The sequence below is a fragment of the Thunnus albacares genome, chromosome 6, assembly GCF_914725855.1.
Source record: "Thunnus albacares chromosome 6, fThuAlb1.1, whole genome shotgun sequence".
In the NCBI taxonomy this organism is placed as follows: domain Eukaryota; kingdom Metazoa; phylum Chordata; class Actinopteri; order Scombriformes; family Scombridae; genus Thunnus; species Thunnus albacares.
In genome coordinates this window covers 21,428,158-21,445,761 of record NC_058111.1, presented here as the reverse complement: position 1 = coordinate 21,445,761, position 17,604 = coordinate 21,428,158, and the positions used below count along the sequence as shown (strand labels likewise).

General features: G+C 39.8%; 1 protein-coding gene and 1 long non-coding RNA gene across 3 annotated transcripts in view; one reads left to right on the top strand and one right to left on the bottom strand.

The window, feature by feature from the left end:
• LOC122983717 (cGMP-dependent 3',5'-cyclic phosphodiesterase) overlaps positions 1 to 17,604 on the bottom strand; it is a 169,056-nt gene that overhangs the window by 96,037 nt on the left and 55,415 nt on the right. The window contains exons 1-2 of one of the 2 annotated variants that reach the window (XM_044353746.1): positions 13,200 to 13,335; positions 12,842 to 12,932 (exon numbers count right to left, since the gene is read on the bottom strand). In XM_044353746.1, the coding sequence (XP_044209681.1) occupies positions 12,842 to 12,932; positions 13,200 to 13,234 (126 nt within the window). In that variant the 5' untranslated portion in view covers positions 13,235 to 13,335. Of the gene's footprint in view, positions 1 to 12,841; positions 12,933 to 13,199; positions 13,336 to 17,604 lie in introns of those variants that run through there. The other variant, XM_044353745.1, reaches the window with a different exon arrangement.
• On the top strand, positions 2,224 to 3,396 carry LOC122983723. Its single transcript, XR_006403755.1, has 2 exons — positions 2,224 to 2,300; positions 2,396 to 3,396. It is a non-coding gene; the product is annotated as an uncharacterized LOC122983723 (long non-coding RNA).

The window sequence follows — 17,604 nt, the reverse complement described above, 5'->3', positions numbered from 1 at the left end:
CCAGAGAAAATGACTCTGACTGCCTCAAGAGCCTGACAAGAAAGAAAGTGAATATGTGACTGATAAACATGCTAAACAAATGTGGGATTAGTATTTCATGTTTCAATTTTACAGGAGAAAATGCTTCAAGTTGAGGACTCTCTGTTAGTATCCTGGGGAAACTTTTCTAGCATGACTAATCTGAAAGTGGGGATGCTGGTGATGCTGCAACTAAAGCCGATATTTAGTACAAGCTCCATACAAGAACCAATTTTTTGGTTTTATTTTTGGGGACCTTTATTAGACAGCAGAGTAGAGAGAGGAGGGAATGACTTACAATAAAGGTTCCAGGCTGGAACATAAATTTTGCTATTTTACTACTAATAGATAGATAAAAATTCACAGATGCATGTTTATATGCATATAAATATTCATGAAGAGCTTTGCATTAAGCATTTATAGTTTGAGATAGTATATGTTCAAGTGCAAACACATAAACGTTTAGTTTTATAGAGACATCTGGACATCAGTGTTTGTTTGGTGTTTGGAGGGCAGATTTTTACATTGAACGTCCATAGAGATACAGAGGCTCATATTTCCCTTTCAGTTAACTGTCAGTTTCTCCACAGGGATATCTAAAAGCCACTCACATGTCTCTATGTATCCCTCTTGATACAGCTGAGCTTTTAGAGTAAAAGGTACATGAGCCTGAGGGATGCTGACCTCTGTGCCTATGGAAAATTTTAAGTGTAAGTTTGAGTGCATGAATGTGTAGGTGTGTATGTGTGTGTGTGCGTGGAAATGGAAGGAGATCAATCTCCATTATTGGAGCAAATTGGATCAATAAGTAAGTCAGTCAACCAATATCAAAAGAGGCAAGTATAAAGTGGTAAAAACACACCTACGTGAACACACGCACACAAACTTATGCCAGAAATACACAAAGGTCAATACTGCAGAGTGGCACAGGGCAAGAGAGAACACTGTGTGGGTGAACCTACTGTACCCACACTCACACATGCACACAGGCGCACACACATTGACGGACACAAACCCAAGTGTGAGATAGTCGGAGAGAAAGGGACACGCCCCTCTCTTTTAGTTCAATCCCCTGGGGAAATCATATACTGACACCTCTTCCCTCGCTGTTCTTTCACCCACTTCCTCGGCTCTTTGCTTTCTTCTCTGCCTTTTATTCTCTCCTCTATTCAAGTGTCCATTCAGTAATGCTCTATTACCACAATGGAAGGAAGAGCAAATTGAATAGGACAGAAAGAGAATGGCGCTAAAACACACAAACAACCGCAGAAAACACAGCGAGATGTTTAGAGGGAAATGAACCTTTACCTTTAGTGCACCTTTATCTATCTATCTATCTATCTATCTATCTATCTATCTATCTATCTATCTATCTATCTATCCACCCTGTTGACAAACTGTGTATTACTCATACTGCCTCTGCACTCACGTCCTTATCTAACTTGGCCTCGCTGCTGGTGAGCCACTGCAGCGATGCCAGATGAAGAGAAAACCATCTACTCTTTTTGTAAAAGGAGCGTGGGCAAACCACCCACCTTAAGTTTTAGATTCAGCTTTACACATTGGCTTAGACAACAGCAAAGAAACATTCCAATTTTTCTTTAAAAATAAAGGTAAAAAAGCGTTGATTTTCTGTTACATAGGCAGTGGGAATGAAGGGAGAGATACAGAGAAGGAGAGATGTATATTCATATACAGTATGTACTTCAGTCCTGTGGCTATAATCGTTCCTCATCCGCTACTTTGTGAACTACATTTGCTTTTAGCCATTTTATTTGAGTGTGAAGTATACATTTAAAAGTATAATGCATCATTTTGCCTTCGCTCCTGGGATTACAAGTGTGTCAGAATTCTCAAATGACTACTATAGTAAACCACTGAAATGGTTCATTATCAGAGACTCATTTGCATTTTCTCTCTTCACTTCTTACCACACCTTTTTTACAATTATAAGATTTTCTGATCTCTACTTGTTGTTAGAGCACCTCATTTATCGTAACAATTGTGATGTTGCAGCAGGAAACATAACAACTTGTGTGAAGACAAAAACTGAACAAGAAGAGCCTGCTTTGTCGCCATTCCTGCCTCAGCCCTGTGTCTCCCTACCTGTTGCCACTTCTCCAGTGGCTCTCTCCCTCTCTCTCCCTGTGTGTGTGTGTGTGTGTGTGTGATTGGAGACAGGTGTGCTGGAGTCAGAGCAGAGCCCCACCAGCTGCAACCCGTTCCATAATCGATACCTCAGCCCTGCCAGATCCACGCTGCCAGATCGTAGCCTCTGCTCAGTCAGTCTACGCTTCAAGCCATTTCTCCTGTATTTATGAGTTTTCTTGTTGTTGCCTGTTTTCCCTAGCCTGACCCTGTCTCCTGCTCCCTGCAGTTCCGTCTGCTCTGGCTCCCGTCCCTGTCTCCTGTTCCCTGCAGTCCCGTCTGCTCTGGCTCCCGTCCCTGTCTGCTGTCCCTCGTCTCGTCAGCCCTGCTTCCCTGCCCTGGACTGGACCCCTGCTCTATCCAGCTTCCACTGATTCCGTTCCAGATCTGCTCCCCTTGCCCCAGCCTGCCTCAGCTCCTGTTTCCCCAGCTACCAGTACTAGTTTCTCCTTGCCTGTATGCCTTGTCCTACCGTGTCCCTGTCTCCTTGCCTCTGTGTGTCTGCACTTGGGTTCACCTGCTCCACCCCCACACAACATGGCTGAGTATTCATCATGCAGGGAATAGCGCCTGAGCAAACAAGTGATTGACAAGCTTGTCTATATAGATTTATGTGTAGGGGACATTTTCTGCCTTGAAAAAGTGGCACAGTTGGAATTCATTATAACTAACTTAGTTCAAGCTGAACACAAGTGTTCTGTCTGTGAAGAAATTACAAACTTTTAAATCTACCTTTCGAGCCTACAGAGACATGTTTGATACTCGGAGGAAAAAGAGATTATGGGTGGAGTATCACTTTAAGAAATGGAAGAATTATGCAGAACTTCTGTTTAGTCTTTCAGCCTACGTGAGGTGAGCAGTGACTCATCAGTTGTATTTTCTTCTGTTTTGCCCGAAGCGAGTGTGCCTTCTGACAAAGCCAACTCACAATTGCCCTTTTCTCATTGTAATCTGGCAAGGCTATGGGTGAATTAGTTTGAGATGGCATTTACTGTTAAATAGGATGTACAAGAGAAGAATAGAAAGATTTGTCCTTCACTTTTACATACCAGTAAAATTTCCATCTCCGTACTGGACGAACACAGCAACTTTTCATTTGTCCTTGCTTGCAGTTTTTAAAGTAGAGACCAAGAAAAACAAACCAATAGCTTGTGGAAATGTCAAACTTCTCCTAAGCAACTTAAGACATAAGACATATGGCAAGCAGTTGCATAAACATGATTTATTATATATTTGCCTTGCTTAGTTTCACTCTTTATGAAGATTGAGCGTTTCAAGAAGGAGCATGTCATGTAACGAAAACTGAACCATCTAAATGCAGTCTGGATTACATATATGGACGACTGCAATGAAAGCAAACATCAACATAAAAGTTATGCCCATGGAGGCACGAGCTACTCATCAACGTTACAAAATAACTCTTGAGGAGATTTGATGATTACCACACTTACAATTTATGTCTGCATACAGTATGTACAACTTTATTGGACACCCAGTAAATCTCACTGTGCTCAAGCTTTTTTACTGCTACAAGTGCAGACGGGGTTCAGTGATGAAATAACTTCATGTCATCTTTACACAGAATCTTTTAGCAGAGGCAGACTTGCTTTTATGGGAGTACAAATTCTCTTTGTAAAGGTTAATTAATTGTTAATTAATTATATATATATATATTCATAAGCTTGTGTTTTAATCATTCACCTTTATGTGCAAGGGTGTTGCAAAATTGTTGTTTACCACCACAGGAATACAAAGAATGAACTATACTGCTGGGTTGGTCATGTGATCCAACACAATTGACCATGTTCATTGGTTGGAAATCAGCAATCCTGTGGAGCTCTGAGTTAACAGTGACAAGGGCTGCAGTGAATAGGAAATTGGACAGATTTGATATTTTATTATATACAGATTCTTAAAATATGTAATGTTCAAAGGAAAAATGTCGCACTACTTGGAGTTTAATAAGTCAGCAGGGGGCTTGTTCACCAGCAAATATACAACCACACTGTATATTTACCTGCATATAGATACATGCAGAGAAGTGCAGAGATGTGCATGCAAACACACACACGCAAGGAGAGAGAGGAAGAGCTTACTCGATACCCTGCAGGGATCCACTTGAGATAAAATTCAGCTGCACTGCATACAGTCCATTTATCAAAGCAAAAACACTAACCCTTACACATGCATACACACACGTACAGCGGCTCTCAGAGGGGTGTTGTGAAGTGAAGGTGCCCTTGTGTCGGTGGTCATTTATCAGAATATGAGATTCAAAGTACCATGGCAGGTGAAGCCAGTGGTCGCTGCTTGTGTAAATTTCTTCTCATCACTTTGAACCCTACAGCATATAATACCACACCGCTGTGCCCTGGTAATGTAAGACAGTCTCTCCCCTGTGTTTGGATTTGCATCCTTCAGGCACAGTGAGCCCTGCAACAGGACAAATGCCACTGCAGTGAGAGAACGGATCACATAAACAAAACAGCTTTAGTCCAATATGCCGTGAAGTCTGCAGCAGGTACAAAGAATTAATGCTTTTTATTATTTAAAAAGGTTCAAAACATCCGGCATGAAACAACAGAATTCGGATGCTTTCAACATTTCCAGACTGACTAGAGATCAAGAGCCGAAAGATGTTTTGTTTTATTGTTATGTAAATCAGAAGCAACAGAATAGATCTTTAATATCTAACCTTTGTGATTAAATTTTACTATTTCTCATTTTAAACATTCTTTGTTGGGTTTCAGACGGTAAAGATGTGCTGATATAAGGTTTCCATGACTAAATGTGTATTAGTATATATATTGGTATAAAAATCACTGAAGACTTAAGTCTTAAGTCACATTCACTGTACAAAGTTGCACAATGAGGGCAATTAAAAATTAATATACCACAACCAGAGCTGCAGTGGTACGTAAAACAAGCCAAACCAGCAGAAATGTTTTGACTCTAACACAGTGAAAAACCTGAATGATGTGATCTTGCAGGAAGACAGTTGCAGCAAATAAAGATTATAAAGAGATTTTAGTCTTGTTTTACAGTGGGATATATAAATTAGGCTGCACCTGCTTCAAGCTAGTGAACTGTTGCAATAATCTACTTGGTGAAAACTGCAAGAAAGGAGAGCTTGGTTTCAGAAAAAAGATGCACATAAGGGTTGATATCTACTGACTTTTGTGGTCTTTTATTCAACACATTATTAATGATTCATCATGTTTACTGTCGGATCTCCATTCCTCTGTCTGTTTCTTCTGTCTGTCCCTTGGAATTAGCACCAGTCAGTGTTTTTGCTGCATTGGTGAGGGTTTGTTTTTTATCATACATCGCGACAGGTGGTGCTATTTTACTGCAATGTCTGCTCGGTACTCACCAGGATCAAATGGAGGACCAAATGAGCGACCCCTGAATTAAAACGACTATAGAGATATCTAATATGTTAACAATTTCTTAGAATTTGAGAATGGCAAATTGCATTTCTTTGCATTTACCTACTTGTGATCATAATCATAAAGCTTTAACTGCACAAACTCATGCAAAGAAACATAAATCAATTGCTTGCACTTCAGATGTCATGTTTTACAGGTGAAACCATGGCATCATATATGTCCATAGAGTAATACTGTACTTTTTCAGGTCAAATGCAGGAAATGAAGCAAAGTCTGCAAACCAACTCACACACACTGCTCAAAATGGGCTGTGCTCTGGATCAGCTGATGCAACAACCAAGCTCACCAACTGGGCGATCGATTTAAGCTGTCAACTCACTGCACATTCTTCACTGCTGCAGCTACTACTCAGGCGTGTGACGCCTTACCTGTTATCATCAAGTCCCTTAACGTTTGTAATTGAAGAATGGTGTTGGGAATTGTGGAACATTATGGATCCTGCTCCCAAGAGTTTAATTCAAGCCACCGGTGATCAATGCAATAAAAACCAAGAGGGGGAGTTCACACATGGTGATAGTGATAGGTGTTTTTAGAGCTCTATACAACCACAACACTGTAGATCCAACAGGTTAAAGGATACTGCATTTTTCATGTCTGTCTTAAAACATTAGTCAGATGAACATTAAAAAAGGTTTTCCACCTGTTCATGCTGACCATTTGTTTTTGTAGTATAAAATTTGTGTTTCCCTGCTGAGTTGTGGTGGAAGTATAGTAACAAAAAGAAGGGAATTTGTACTAAAAAGGCTGTAACTTTAGAAGGTATCCACTTGATTTGACTAATTTGGACTGCTGAAGCCTCATATTCGGATGATGTAATATATTTTTGCACAAAACAAGGACAGTGGATTTTGTCCCCCATCACTTATATTGAAAAGCCTTTAAGAAGGGCTCTTTTAGTGACCAGTATGAACAGGATGAATGATTACTGCAAGCAAAACTTGTTTCAGTTTCCCCTGACTATTGTTTTAAGACAGACTTGAAAAACTGTAAAGCTATCCTTTAAACAAGGAGAACTGAATATCTATCATCTTCATACAGACATGGTTCATGTTTCACTTGTAAATTGTAAATGATGTTACTGTTATGTTTATGTTTGCCTGTCTTCTTTCTTGCCACTCTACTTAATTATGTATGCTCACCAGAGCTATGTATGTTTTCATGTTAAAAGCATGAAATCTTTGCCCACAGCTTCACTGCATTTGTTCTAAATGTAAACCATTGATATGTTTTTGGTACGAGGTATAACTGAGGTGTCACCTATATGAAAAACACAGGTTTTCAACATATTGTTGCTGCAGTGTCTCAGTACATTTAGTGACACTGGATATTTAACAGAAACACTGCTCTTGCTGAATTTGAGGATCATCATACAGCGGTTATCTGGTGGTGCAAAATGAGTTACAACTCATTCTCCCTGTTATGGCTGCTCAACCATTTGGACTACCTACATAGTACACTAGTCTGCTGCTGCCATTGGATATAATTAGTTTCAATCTTAAGTGTACATTGCTCACTGACAATGGGCTCCACTGCTGCATGAGCTTTATCAAGCTCTGTATTTGCTGTTTACTGCTGTACAGCAGACTGCTGGTACTCACATTAGCAATAAAAGCAGAGCGCACAAGAAGAAACCATACCATACACATGGACTGTCTCATATGAAGCTGAAATGACCACCGTCAGATCTGGAGGGCAAAATCTTTGGATTTCTTCAAATTGACAATGTGGGATATTGGCTTGGTCATGAAGGGGGAGCTTCACTAGTTTATGGTGTTGAACTCTGACTGTGATAGATTCAGTTATGGGGGAATTAATTGATTTCTACCTGTTATTGGTTTTTGTTGGTTTTAAATTTAGCTTTCCCTGGAGCCAAAAATATATATTTACATGTAGTTTTACATTTACATGTATACAATTATTAGTTTCTTTATGTGAGTTGATGGGTTGAACTCAAATGGTGTAAAATAAATGGAGGAGAAAATACGTTTTTGGCTCGTATTTAATTTTCCTAAGAAGTCTGTCAGAGACTACATCACTATCTCAGCTGCATGCCCTGTTGTTTTGCCCTTGAGCGAGACAATGAACACCTACTTGCTCACCTGCAGTATATCAGACTACATCAAAGGATACAAGGTAAACATGTACAGCTTTGAATGCAATCACAAGAGAAAGAGGTGGAAACACAGTATAAGAGCAAGGAATGAACTGTTTCATCTGAAGCGTTATGAGTGTACCAGAACAAGAGGTAAAACTGTGATCTGGCATCATAAAAGCAAATCTTTGTGATCAGATCAGAATAACAATTCCATCACAAGGACGGGCATGCACACGTGGGCTTGCCAACACATGCACAGTGCAACTAATGCAACAGTCATCATAATGTACTACCTTTTTATACCCTTGAGGAAGTTTGCTTTTCATTCTCCTCCAGCAGTGATGTAAGAATACAGAGCCTCCTTTCTGTCCCCAAACTGAAAATTATAACACTTCAAAGTGGTAGGTAGATTAAAGCTACTCCGTCCAACAGAAACACTTTCACATCATTAAGGCCAATCTATCTGGGGCGCGACTGTATGGAGCCCTTGGACACACACACCCGCACACATACACGCAGAAATAATTGCGTACATTTGTTTGTTCAGTTCAAATGGCTTTTTTTCACCTCAATATACGCTTTGGTGAGCTCTGTGACCATCTCAGCCCGTGCTCTGAGTGCACGTTCATGAGTTTTCCACGATGGAGGGTGAGTTATGTTAGTTTTGTACAAATACTACTTTTAATTTGCACTATCCAGTCATGCTTACTTCAGAATGTCATAACATGTGCCCCATATCATGCGCCATGAAAATATTGGATGAAATTTACTGGCTAGCTAACCTTAGCGAACTGTTAAAAAGCTAACTTTGTGTTACACAGATGTTTCCTCTCTTGTCTTGCAGCCCAAGGATGTGAATCTGATCCTCTCTAAAATGTGCTTAAATGTATGTCAAGGTTGATCATACATCTGTCAACATAAAATCTGTAGTGGATTGTTGTTACTAAAACATTGTGCCAAGAAAAAGACGAATTGCCTATAAAAATGTGAATTCACCTTTATGATTGGAGACATTCCACCTGCCTTTTTGCCTTCCTGTTTTTTTAGTTAGTGAATGGATTGTATTTTTGTTTTGTCTCACAAATGAGTGAAATGCAGAAGCAGCATGAGAGAGAAACATGCATGAGCTTACACACACACAAAGTGAAATCTTCATAAAAGCAGGGTGTGAAATATGGGGGGTCTTGGGGGGGGGGGGGGGGGGGGGTATCAGACAAACTACACTGAATAATACATACATTCAATATAGGTTATTGCAGATGTATGTCATATATGAATGTATACATAATATTCTATTAAACTATACCTATAATCTGTATATTTGGTCTTGCATCTGCATACATGGAAATAATTCTTGTGTGTGCCTTGTAAGCCTGTATGGACTGAGCATCTTGAAGTAAGATAGGGCCCTCAGTTACTGTTAATGACATGTCATGACAAACACTAATATATCCAAATTATGAGACCCAAGGAGTTGCAACATGCACTGCCTCTGGTGATTGCACCGACTGAAACGTAGTTTGGTGAGGAGTTCCCAAACTTTTCCATGTTAAGGACCCTCAAATAGATAGAACAGAAACCTTTTGGTGTGGAACCCTGACAAGAGGTATCCTACCCCTGGCAATAAGTGAGGAAGGTCGAGTGTATTTGGTCTGTGACCTGGGACATGATGGAAATAAATTGCACTTATTTTTATTGTAGGCTACTCTATATGATAACCTGCGTGCGCCTTTGTAAGAATGCAGGGCAAAAATCCTGAATGATTTTGGTTTGTTGAAAATGAGAACTTGGACTGAGTGGCAAAATGTTTTATTTCTAAAGCTTGGAAAACTAGACTGAATAATACATGCATACAATATGAGATCAGTTTATTTGATGCATGTCAAGTATGAAGGGATACAGAATATACTATTCATGTTTTCCTATCATTTGTATATTTGGCCTCACACCTATATATGTGGAAAGTCTGCTTCAAGATACTACATTGATATCAGAATACAGATCCCTCATCTGAGTAGATTTTTGACATAATTTAGTCCATCTAAATGTCACTATATTTTAGCACTATTTAGTTGTACATATTTTCCAGTATAATGTTATGATGGTTAATTTAAGAGTTTCTCAACAGTCAGGTAAAAGTTATTTGAAAATCTGCAGGGAAGTCTAGTCGTGGTTGCAGCAGTATAAGGAGCACAAATCTAAGTGTATCTTCGTAAATCTGTGTTCACAAAAAAATAAAAAATCACCTCTGAAGTTACAATTAGGAGCGAGGTCTCCTGTATATTTAATCTTGGGGTTCAGGCACAGATTAGATTAATAAACAACTTTTTAGGTTTTGCTTGCTTATCCAAAAAAATGACAAGACAACCCAATGCGAGCCATGAGAACGCACATCAGACACACAACGCTCTGTGATACAGGACGTAAGGCAAGAAATACCAAGTTTTTAGGGGAGTTCCGAGGACACACACCTGTCCCCAAGTATAGCTTCTGATTAAAAAAAAAAGGTGAACACACTTGTGAATACTCACACAAACTGTACAGACGCACACACATCAAACACATTAGTAAAATCTCAATGCTGAAGCACAGAATGTGTTAATAATGACAGTTATGAAACAAAAACTACATTCGTATTGACACTCTGAAGAGCAGAGTTTATGAAATCTGTATAACACATTTATTCTATTGAATTTTGGTGGAGCTAGACGGTCTCTCTCCCACAAACACACAAGCATGTAAGCACCACCCCGATTCCCTGACAAATTAATCCTCACATCTGTTCTGCTGCAGACTGAGAAGAGATTAACCTGCTGCTTTTACTGCCTTATTGGTTCACACACACAATCAAATGACCGCACACACATACATGCATACAGCAGACACACTCCTAAATACTATGGAGAACATATAAATGCAAGAGTTCACAAAATTTCCCACATACATGACTGTGCAAAGAAACAACTAAGCATTTGTGCATAACTAACATTTTGTCAAAATCTGTTGAATCAGAGGATAAGAGTCATGACATCACCAAAAACCATTTTGTGCAACCAAAGAGGCAAAACTGCAAACCTCTCCCTCCAAACACACCTTTGAGACCTACACAACATTATTCTTTCAGACAGATCCTGCAGGTGGCGCTGCACATGCTGCATGCTCAGCAGCAGCCAAATCACAGACTTTACAGTATTGGTGTCACTTCAGCAATGAGCCATCGGCAACGAACCATTTACATAAACACACAGGATGTACGAGAGGAATGCAGCTGGACAAGACTTTCAGCAACATAACCTGACTGCAGAAATGCGTATGTAGAAAGCTGACTCAGAACCAGAGACAGGTAGAAGCATTAAACACACACACACACACACACACAAACACACACACAAATATGTAGAAATACACACAGACACACACTGGCCTGTATAACTAGAGGTTGATTAAATAAAACAAATCCAGCATCGCAATTAAACACACAAAAAACTAATTATTACATTTGAAATTCATGTGATGGAGTTGTATTGATAAATTGAGATACACAAAAAAAACACATGCACACACACACATATGGAGAGTAAAATACACAATTACAGTACCATATACTGTACATTTATGTATATGTACAGTATATTACCGAGTATTTATTTTCAGCCAGATTTTTGAGCCATAGTTTGTGAGGTTAATTATCTTTTTCATGTATGAATGGCAATATTTGTATGTGTGTGAGTTTGTGTGTATGTGTGTGTGTGTGTTGGTTGGGGAGTGGGGGGTGTCAATGTCAGTGTGTGCGTACATCCGTTTAGGTAATTGGATCTGAGCAGAACATGTCGACACTGGCTGCAAATCAAACATTTTTTTTTTCTATTTTGCTATGCAAAAACACACTCTTGTACTCACTCTGTGCACAGAAACACACACACACACACACACACACACACACACACTCAAACTGATCCTGCTTGATGGCACGTGTGGGGATACGAGAGAGAGGCAATTTTAAATTTTAGGTATTTGCTTCTATGTCTCAAATCTTACAAACACAAAATATGTTGGGGAAAAAAGACCAAATGAGGCTTACTGCTAGAAGTCAAATACATAGAAGCCTAAAACACACACATACATACACACAGTCAAGTATTTAACACGCAAATAAGAGATGATTGTGCACAAGCTCTCATCTGCCATTCAAATAAAAATGTCACTGTCTTTAATTTCCTCCCTTTCATGTTTATGGCTATTTTATGTTTTATCTTTCCGTCTTTTGTCTGAGCTCCCACACACGTGCAGACACATACACACACACATACACACACACACACACGTGTGCGCACACACACACACACACACACACACACACACACACGTGCGCGCACACACACACACACACACACACATACACACACATACAGAATCCCCAGGCAAGTATCTCACAGACTCAATCAACAGAGAAAGACAGAAAGCTGCAGAAACAGGAATTGAAACTTACCTCCTCTAGACAAAAGTTCATTGTTCCCAAAAACAAGAACGTTGAGCAAATAACAAGAGAAGAAGACAGAAGTGTGTGTCTGAAAGTGTGGCAGAGAAGGAAAGACAGACAGCAAACAAGACAGGAGGCGCTCAGAAGAAAATTCCTCCTCAAAATGTTTGAAACTGATGTCATAAAGGAAAAACCTGGAAGGTAGAGATAAACTAGAACCTATCACAGTCTACCTGTAGTTGTTATAGACTGGACAAAAGGAAGAGGATGACAAAAAAAGAAAGGAAGAGGGGAGAGAGAAGAGGGCAGAGGGTGTGAGGCTTATAGCATCCTGTTTTTCAGACAGTGTGGAGAGAAGAGAAGAGAAGAGCAGAGAAGAGAAGAGAAGAGAGAGAAGAGAAGAGAAGAGAAGAGAAGAGAAGAGAAGAGAAGAGAAGAGAAGAGAAGAGAAGAGAAGAGAAGAGCAGAGCAGAGAAGAGAAGAGAAGAGAGAGAAGAGAAGAGAAGAGAAGAGCAGAGAAGAGAAGAGAAGAGAAGAGAGAGAAGAGAAGAGAAGAGAAGAGAAGAGAAGAGAAGAGAAGAGAAGAGAAGAGAAGAGAAGAGAAGAGAAGAGAAGAGAAGAGAAGAGAAGAGAAGAGAACGTGGATCCTACCTGGAGCTGTTCGGACAGCGTGGTGGACTGTCTGGTCGTCAGGGCTGGAGCTGAACTCTCCTCGGGACGCAGAAACACTTGCTGACCGCGTCTGCAGGCATCAAAAACAACAGTCAGGTCGTGTGTGTGATTTGTCTCCTGTGCACACATGGAGTCAGCTGTTACAGTCTGGGTGATAAGCTGCTGGAAAAAGAGCATTCACACACACACCAACTTATCTTTTCCCTGAACTGAGGAGTGCTGGAATTCAAAGGTGTGCGTGAGGGAATGTAGGGGAAAAGGTGTGTGTGTGTTTACGTGTGTGTGTGTGTGTGTGTGTGTGTGTGTGTGTGTCTGTGTATGTGTGTGAAGCCCTTACAGGTCCTTCCCTTTCTTCCTCTCGAGCGCAGTCATGTCATCTCCACCTGTCGTACGCAGAGAGAGCGCTGGAGTCACACACACATTTGCACACACAGCAACGCACCGATGCACACACTCGCACCGGCTAGGCTGAGACACACACTGGCGCGCTATCACCACAAGCTGCAACGCATAGAGCCGGAGAGTGAACACAGTCCCTCCTCCTGCTCTCTCTCTCTCTCTCTCTCTCTCTCTCTTTCTGCTCTTCCTCTGGGTCTTACTGCCTCCCTCAACCCTCCCCGCATTTCAATTTCCTATTGTCAGTGTGTACGCCAGCAGGATACACATACACACACATTATACTACAGGTACAATGTGGACCCACTTTGACCTCAAAGGAAGCAGAGCCATTATCAGCCCTTTGTGCATATGTTTAGGTATTTGGAAGAAGACTCAGCTTTTCTTTTTTCTTTTTTTTTTTTTTTTTGAGCAGATTTTCACCCAATTTCCCAACCCATTTTCCTGACACACAACCTCTTGTGGTCATGCAAATTATCGCATTGCAATTTGCATCTCATCTCCTACCAACAACTGAACTACAATGTTTGCACTGCAAGGAGCATTTAATATAATCCGTTTTTCAGATTTAGTATACAAATTCATAATAGACCACAATAAATTCCTGGAAAATAAATTCTGTAACAACCAGCCACACAGACAAAATATATTCATAATACATGAAAGATTTAAAAAATTTAGAGACGATCTTCCACCTATACAGCTCTATACATTTAATCAGCGGACATATTCATCACACAGGGTCTCATCTGCTGCAGGAAGTGTCCCTACATGCCGCTGACAGCTGCCTCTCAGAGGTGACATCAGCAGTGACGGGACATTTAGCATGGAGCTGTACAACAGGTTAAATAGGACTGTCTAATGTAGTATGTCAATCTGACAGCTAGAGCTTCAACAATTAGTCAATTAATCGATTAGTTGATCAACTTGACAAGTTGAAAATTAATTGCCAACTATTTTGATAATCAATTAATCGCTTTGAGTCATTTTTTACGAAAAAATGCTTAAATTCTCTAGTTACAGTTTCTTAAATGTGAATATTTTCTGGTTTCTTAAGTCTTCTATGATGGAAATCTAAATATCTTTGGGTTGCATCTTGGGCTTTGGGAAATAATTAACATTTTCACCATTTTCTGACATTTTATACACCAAACAAGTAATCAATTAATCAAGCAAATAATCGACAGATTAACTGATAATGAAAAAAATTGTTAGTTGCAGCCTGACTGACAACAAACCACAAACCAGTCATTCACTAAGAATAAGGTTGCAAGCCGCCACACACATATTTCTAGAGCAGTGGGATCAAACCAACACAGGTAATTCATATGATTTGGGTATTTGAGTGTTCATAATGTAGCTCAAGATAAGAACACTGTCCTGCATGATGCTTTCCAAAACGGTGATGTTAAAAGGACATCTTATGAATGTAGATCACTTAAAAGGGTATCAACTGAATATATTTGAAGCTATCACAGGTAAACAGTCTCGGTGTTGGATTACAGCCGGCTGAAAAAAAGCAACCACTCTAATTCAAATGAAGTGAGCTGCTTCGGTTCAAATGCTGGAGATACTGAGTGGGAAGATACACTTCATTGTTTGGAAAAACAATCAAAACAAGGTACTGTTGTGCCGTGTTTAGCTACTGGAGGCTGAAATTGCCTGAAATAAATGATGGATCTTTGAAAATTTTAAAAAATGAACCACTGAAACAGAATTACATTTGATCAGTGTCTTCATTAAACATCTTATACATATTTAAAAAACAATATATATATTTTAACATAATTTACCATGTACAACAATGTCACTGATAGATTCTGTATATGCTTGCAAATTCACAAATCTGAATGAATGTAGATTTTAAAATACATTTCTGTCGGTTTGAACAGTGCTTGAGGAGGTAGAAGTACAGAGAGGTAGATTTCACAGAGGCAGCTAATGTCAGAGGTTGATACTTGATTCTTGTGCTCAAATATAAAATGCTGTATTATCTCAGTAAACCCTGGGACCACCTGTTTTGTAAACATGGTGGAAGGTTATTCCAGTACAGCAGAACCTCCGTCTGTATTGACCAGTGTTGGCCAATAGCAGCAAGATACACAGAAAGATAATCAGTTCATATTATCTATTCTCTACTGTGTCTGCAATGGATCTAGCTCACATGAACACACACACACACGCAGGCACACGTGCACACGCGCACACACACACACACACACACACACACACACACACACACACACACACACACACACACACACACACACACACACACACACACACAGGTAGGAGAGCAGGTCCTTACATGCACAAACACACTTAAGAAAACACACAAGCCAGCAGGAAAGTACAAACACATGCCTGAAAATAGGCTGGTTCAAAGCGACTTCTCCTCAAAGTCTGTCTGTCCTCATCTGCTGTGGACTCAGTGATCTAGATCACCTTTTTAACACACACACACACACACACACACATACAGACACAGAGTGCTTCAGACTGCTGCAGTTCAGCTGAATAGAGTATTGATCCCACGTTGGTGATTAAAACGGGGACTGTTGTTGCTGCTCAAATGCAATCAACACACAAACGCACCCTGTGATCACTTACTCAATTGCCCTTTTACACTCAACGCACACACGCACTCACACACAGAGTGAGGCAGCATGAATAACTACAGTGCAGTGAAACATAATTAGCATGGACCTGGAATCTGATGAGGATACAGCAAATAACCTTGGACTGTGTGTGTGTGTTTAGTTATATGATGACAAGATGCACTGTTGTTGACTATGATGTGGTTTTATGTGTGTATATGATGTCCATAAAAAACAATGATTGAAAGTGCGTATGTACAGAAACTGTGTGTGTGTGTGTGTGTGTGTTTGTCCTGACTCCCATAAAGCAGTGGAGTGATTGAAAGCTCTAAATGGTGAAGGTGCACTCAGGAGAATAGGGCTAATCTACATAATGGTGGAGCTATATTAACGGCTTCCCAATGCGTGCACATATACACACACACACACACACACACACACACACACACACACACACACACACACCTGGCTGTCAAATGAACCTCATCCACAACACAAATAGTTCTCCTCCTGCTGATCTTACTGAGCCAGTGGAAAAGGACAAGAATGAGGACAACATAAAATGTTGCAAGGAAAAATTATTATTATCTTTATTTGTATTATATCAGCTCCATATTTAACTGTATCATTAAGAAAATGCACATTCATGTGATCGTACTCACTGATTAACAACTGATTTTGATAGCACAACCTTTCAGGCAACACTTCTCAGATATAATAACATCTTATTATTTATCTTCTCTGAAGATAATCAGAGGGGGGAAAAAATCAAGGGAATCAGCAGGTTTTTCTAAGCAGCATTCTCTAAAACTAATCCTCCATGACATGAACCATTTTGATTGCCTTTCATTATTAGTGTCTCTTTCACTGCAACTTCACCCCAGCTTGAAAGAGATCTGCAAATCCGATGACACCCTCTTCTACAGAATAGTGGTCCCAATCTTGAGGTGGCCGCTTCAGACATGTGCTCAGCTTGATGAGCAATGTGCATCTGCGGAAATGCTTCTGCTGCACGAGGAGCCGGAAAAGCTGGAGAGAGGCGGTAAATGATCATGCAGTAGGAGAGTAAGGTGTAGATTGTTAGATTGGATCAGGGATAAGTATAAGAGGCTTTGCTGAAATTTGGGTGAATACACACACATGCAATGGACCCAAATTCACCCAGATAATACTCTTATGCCACTATGCACATACCACTAATGCACAGTGTGTTATTGATATCTTACTGTGCACCATAACTACCTTTGCACATACTGTACATTACACTTGTATGCTATTATTATTTAGTTACATGTTACATATTTTTGTAACACAACATTCTTATATTCTTCACATATTATGCACATTATATTCAGGGCTTTCATTCTTATTCGTATTAAATTATTCTGCACAAATGTTTTTTAAAGCTGTAAACACTTACATATTATCACCTTTGACTATAATGGCAAATGTGTTTGCAAACAGTTGGGTATTTAACATCTAGCAGACACAGATCATCAATAGCATTTATTTGGAGTTTGACCTGATGAATGAAAATCCAAGATTCACTCTCCTTTTAGTTTTGTTTTGTCACTTTTTCTATGTAAACTGCTGCCTGCTGCTAAGACGACCACAACAGCGTTAAGTGTTCCCAGTTCTTTATTTTCTGCACTTTTAAACAAGAATGGTATCTATCGATCTATCTATTACGTACTGACTTGGTATTTTTCACAATTCAAGTAGGACAGTGAAGTTCTGTACCTTTATAAC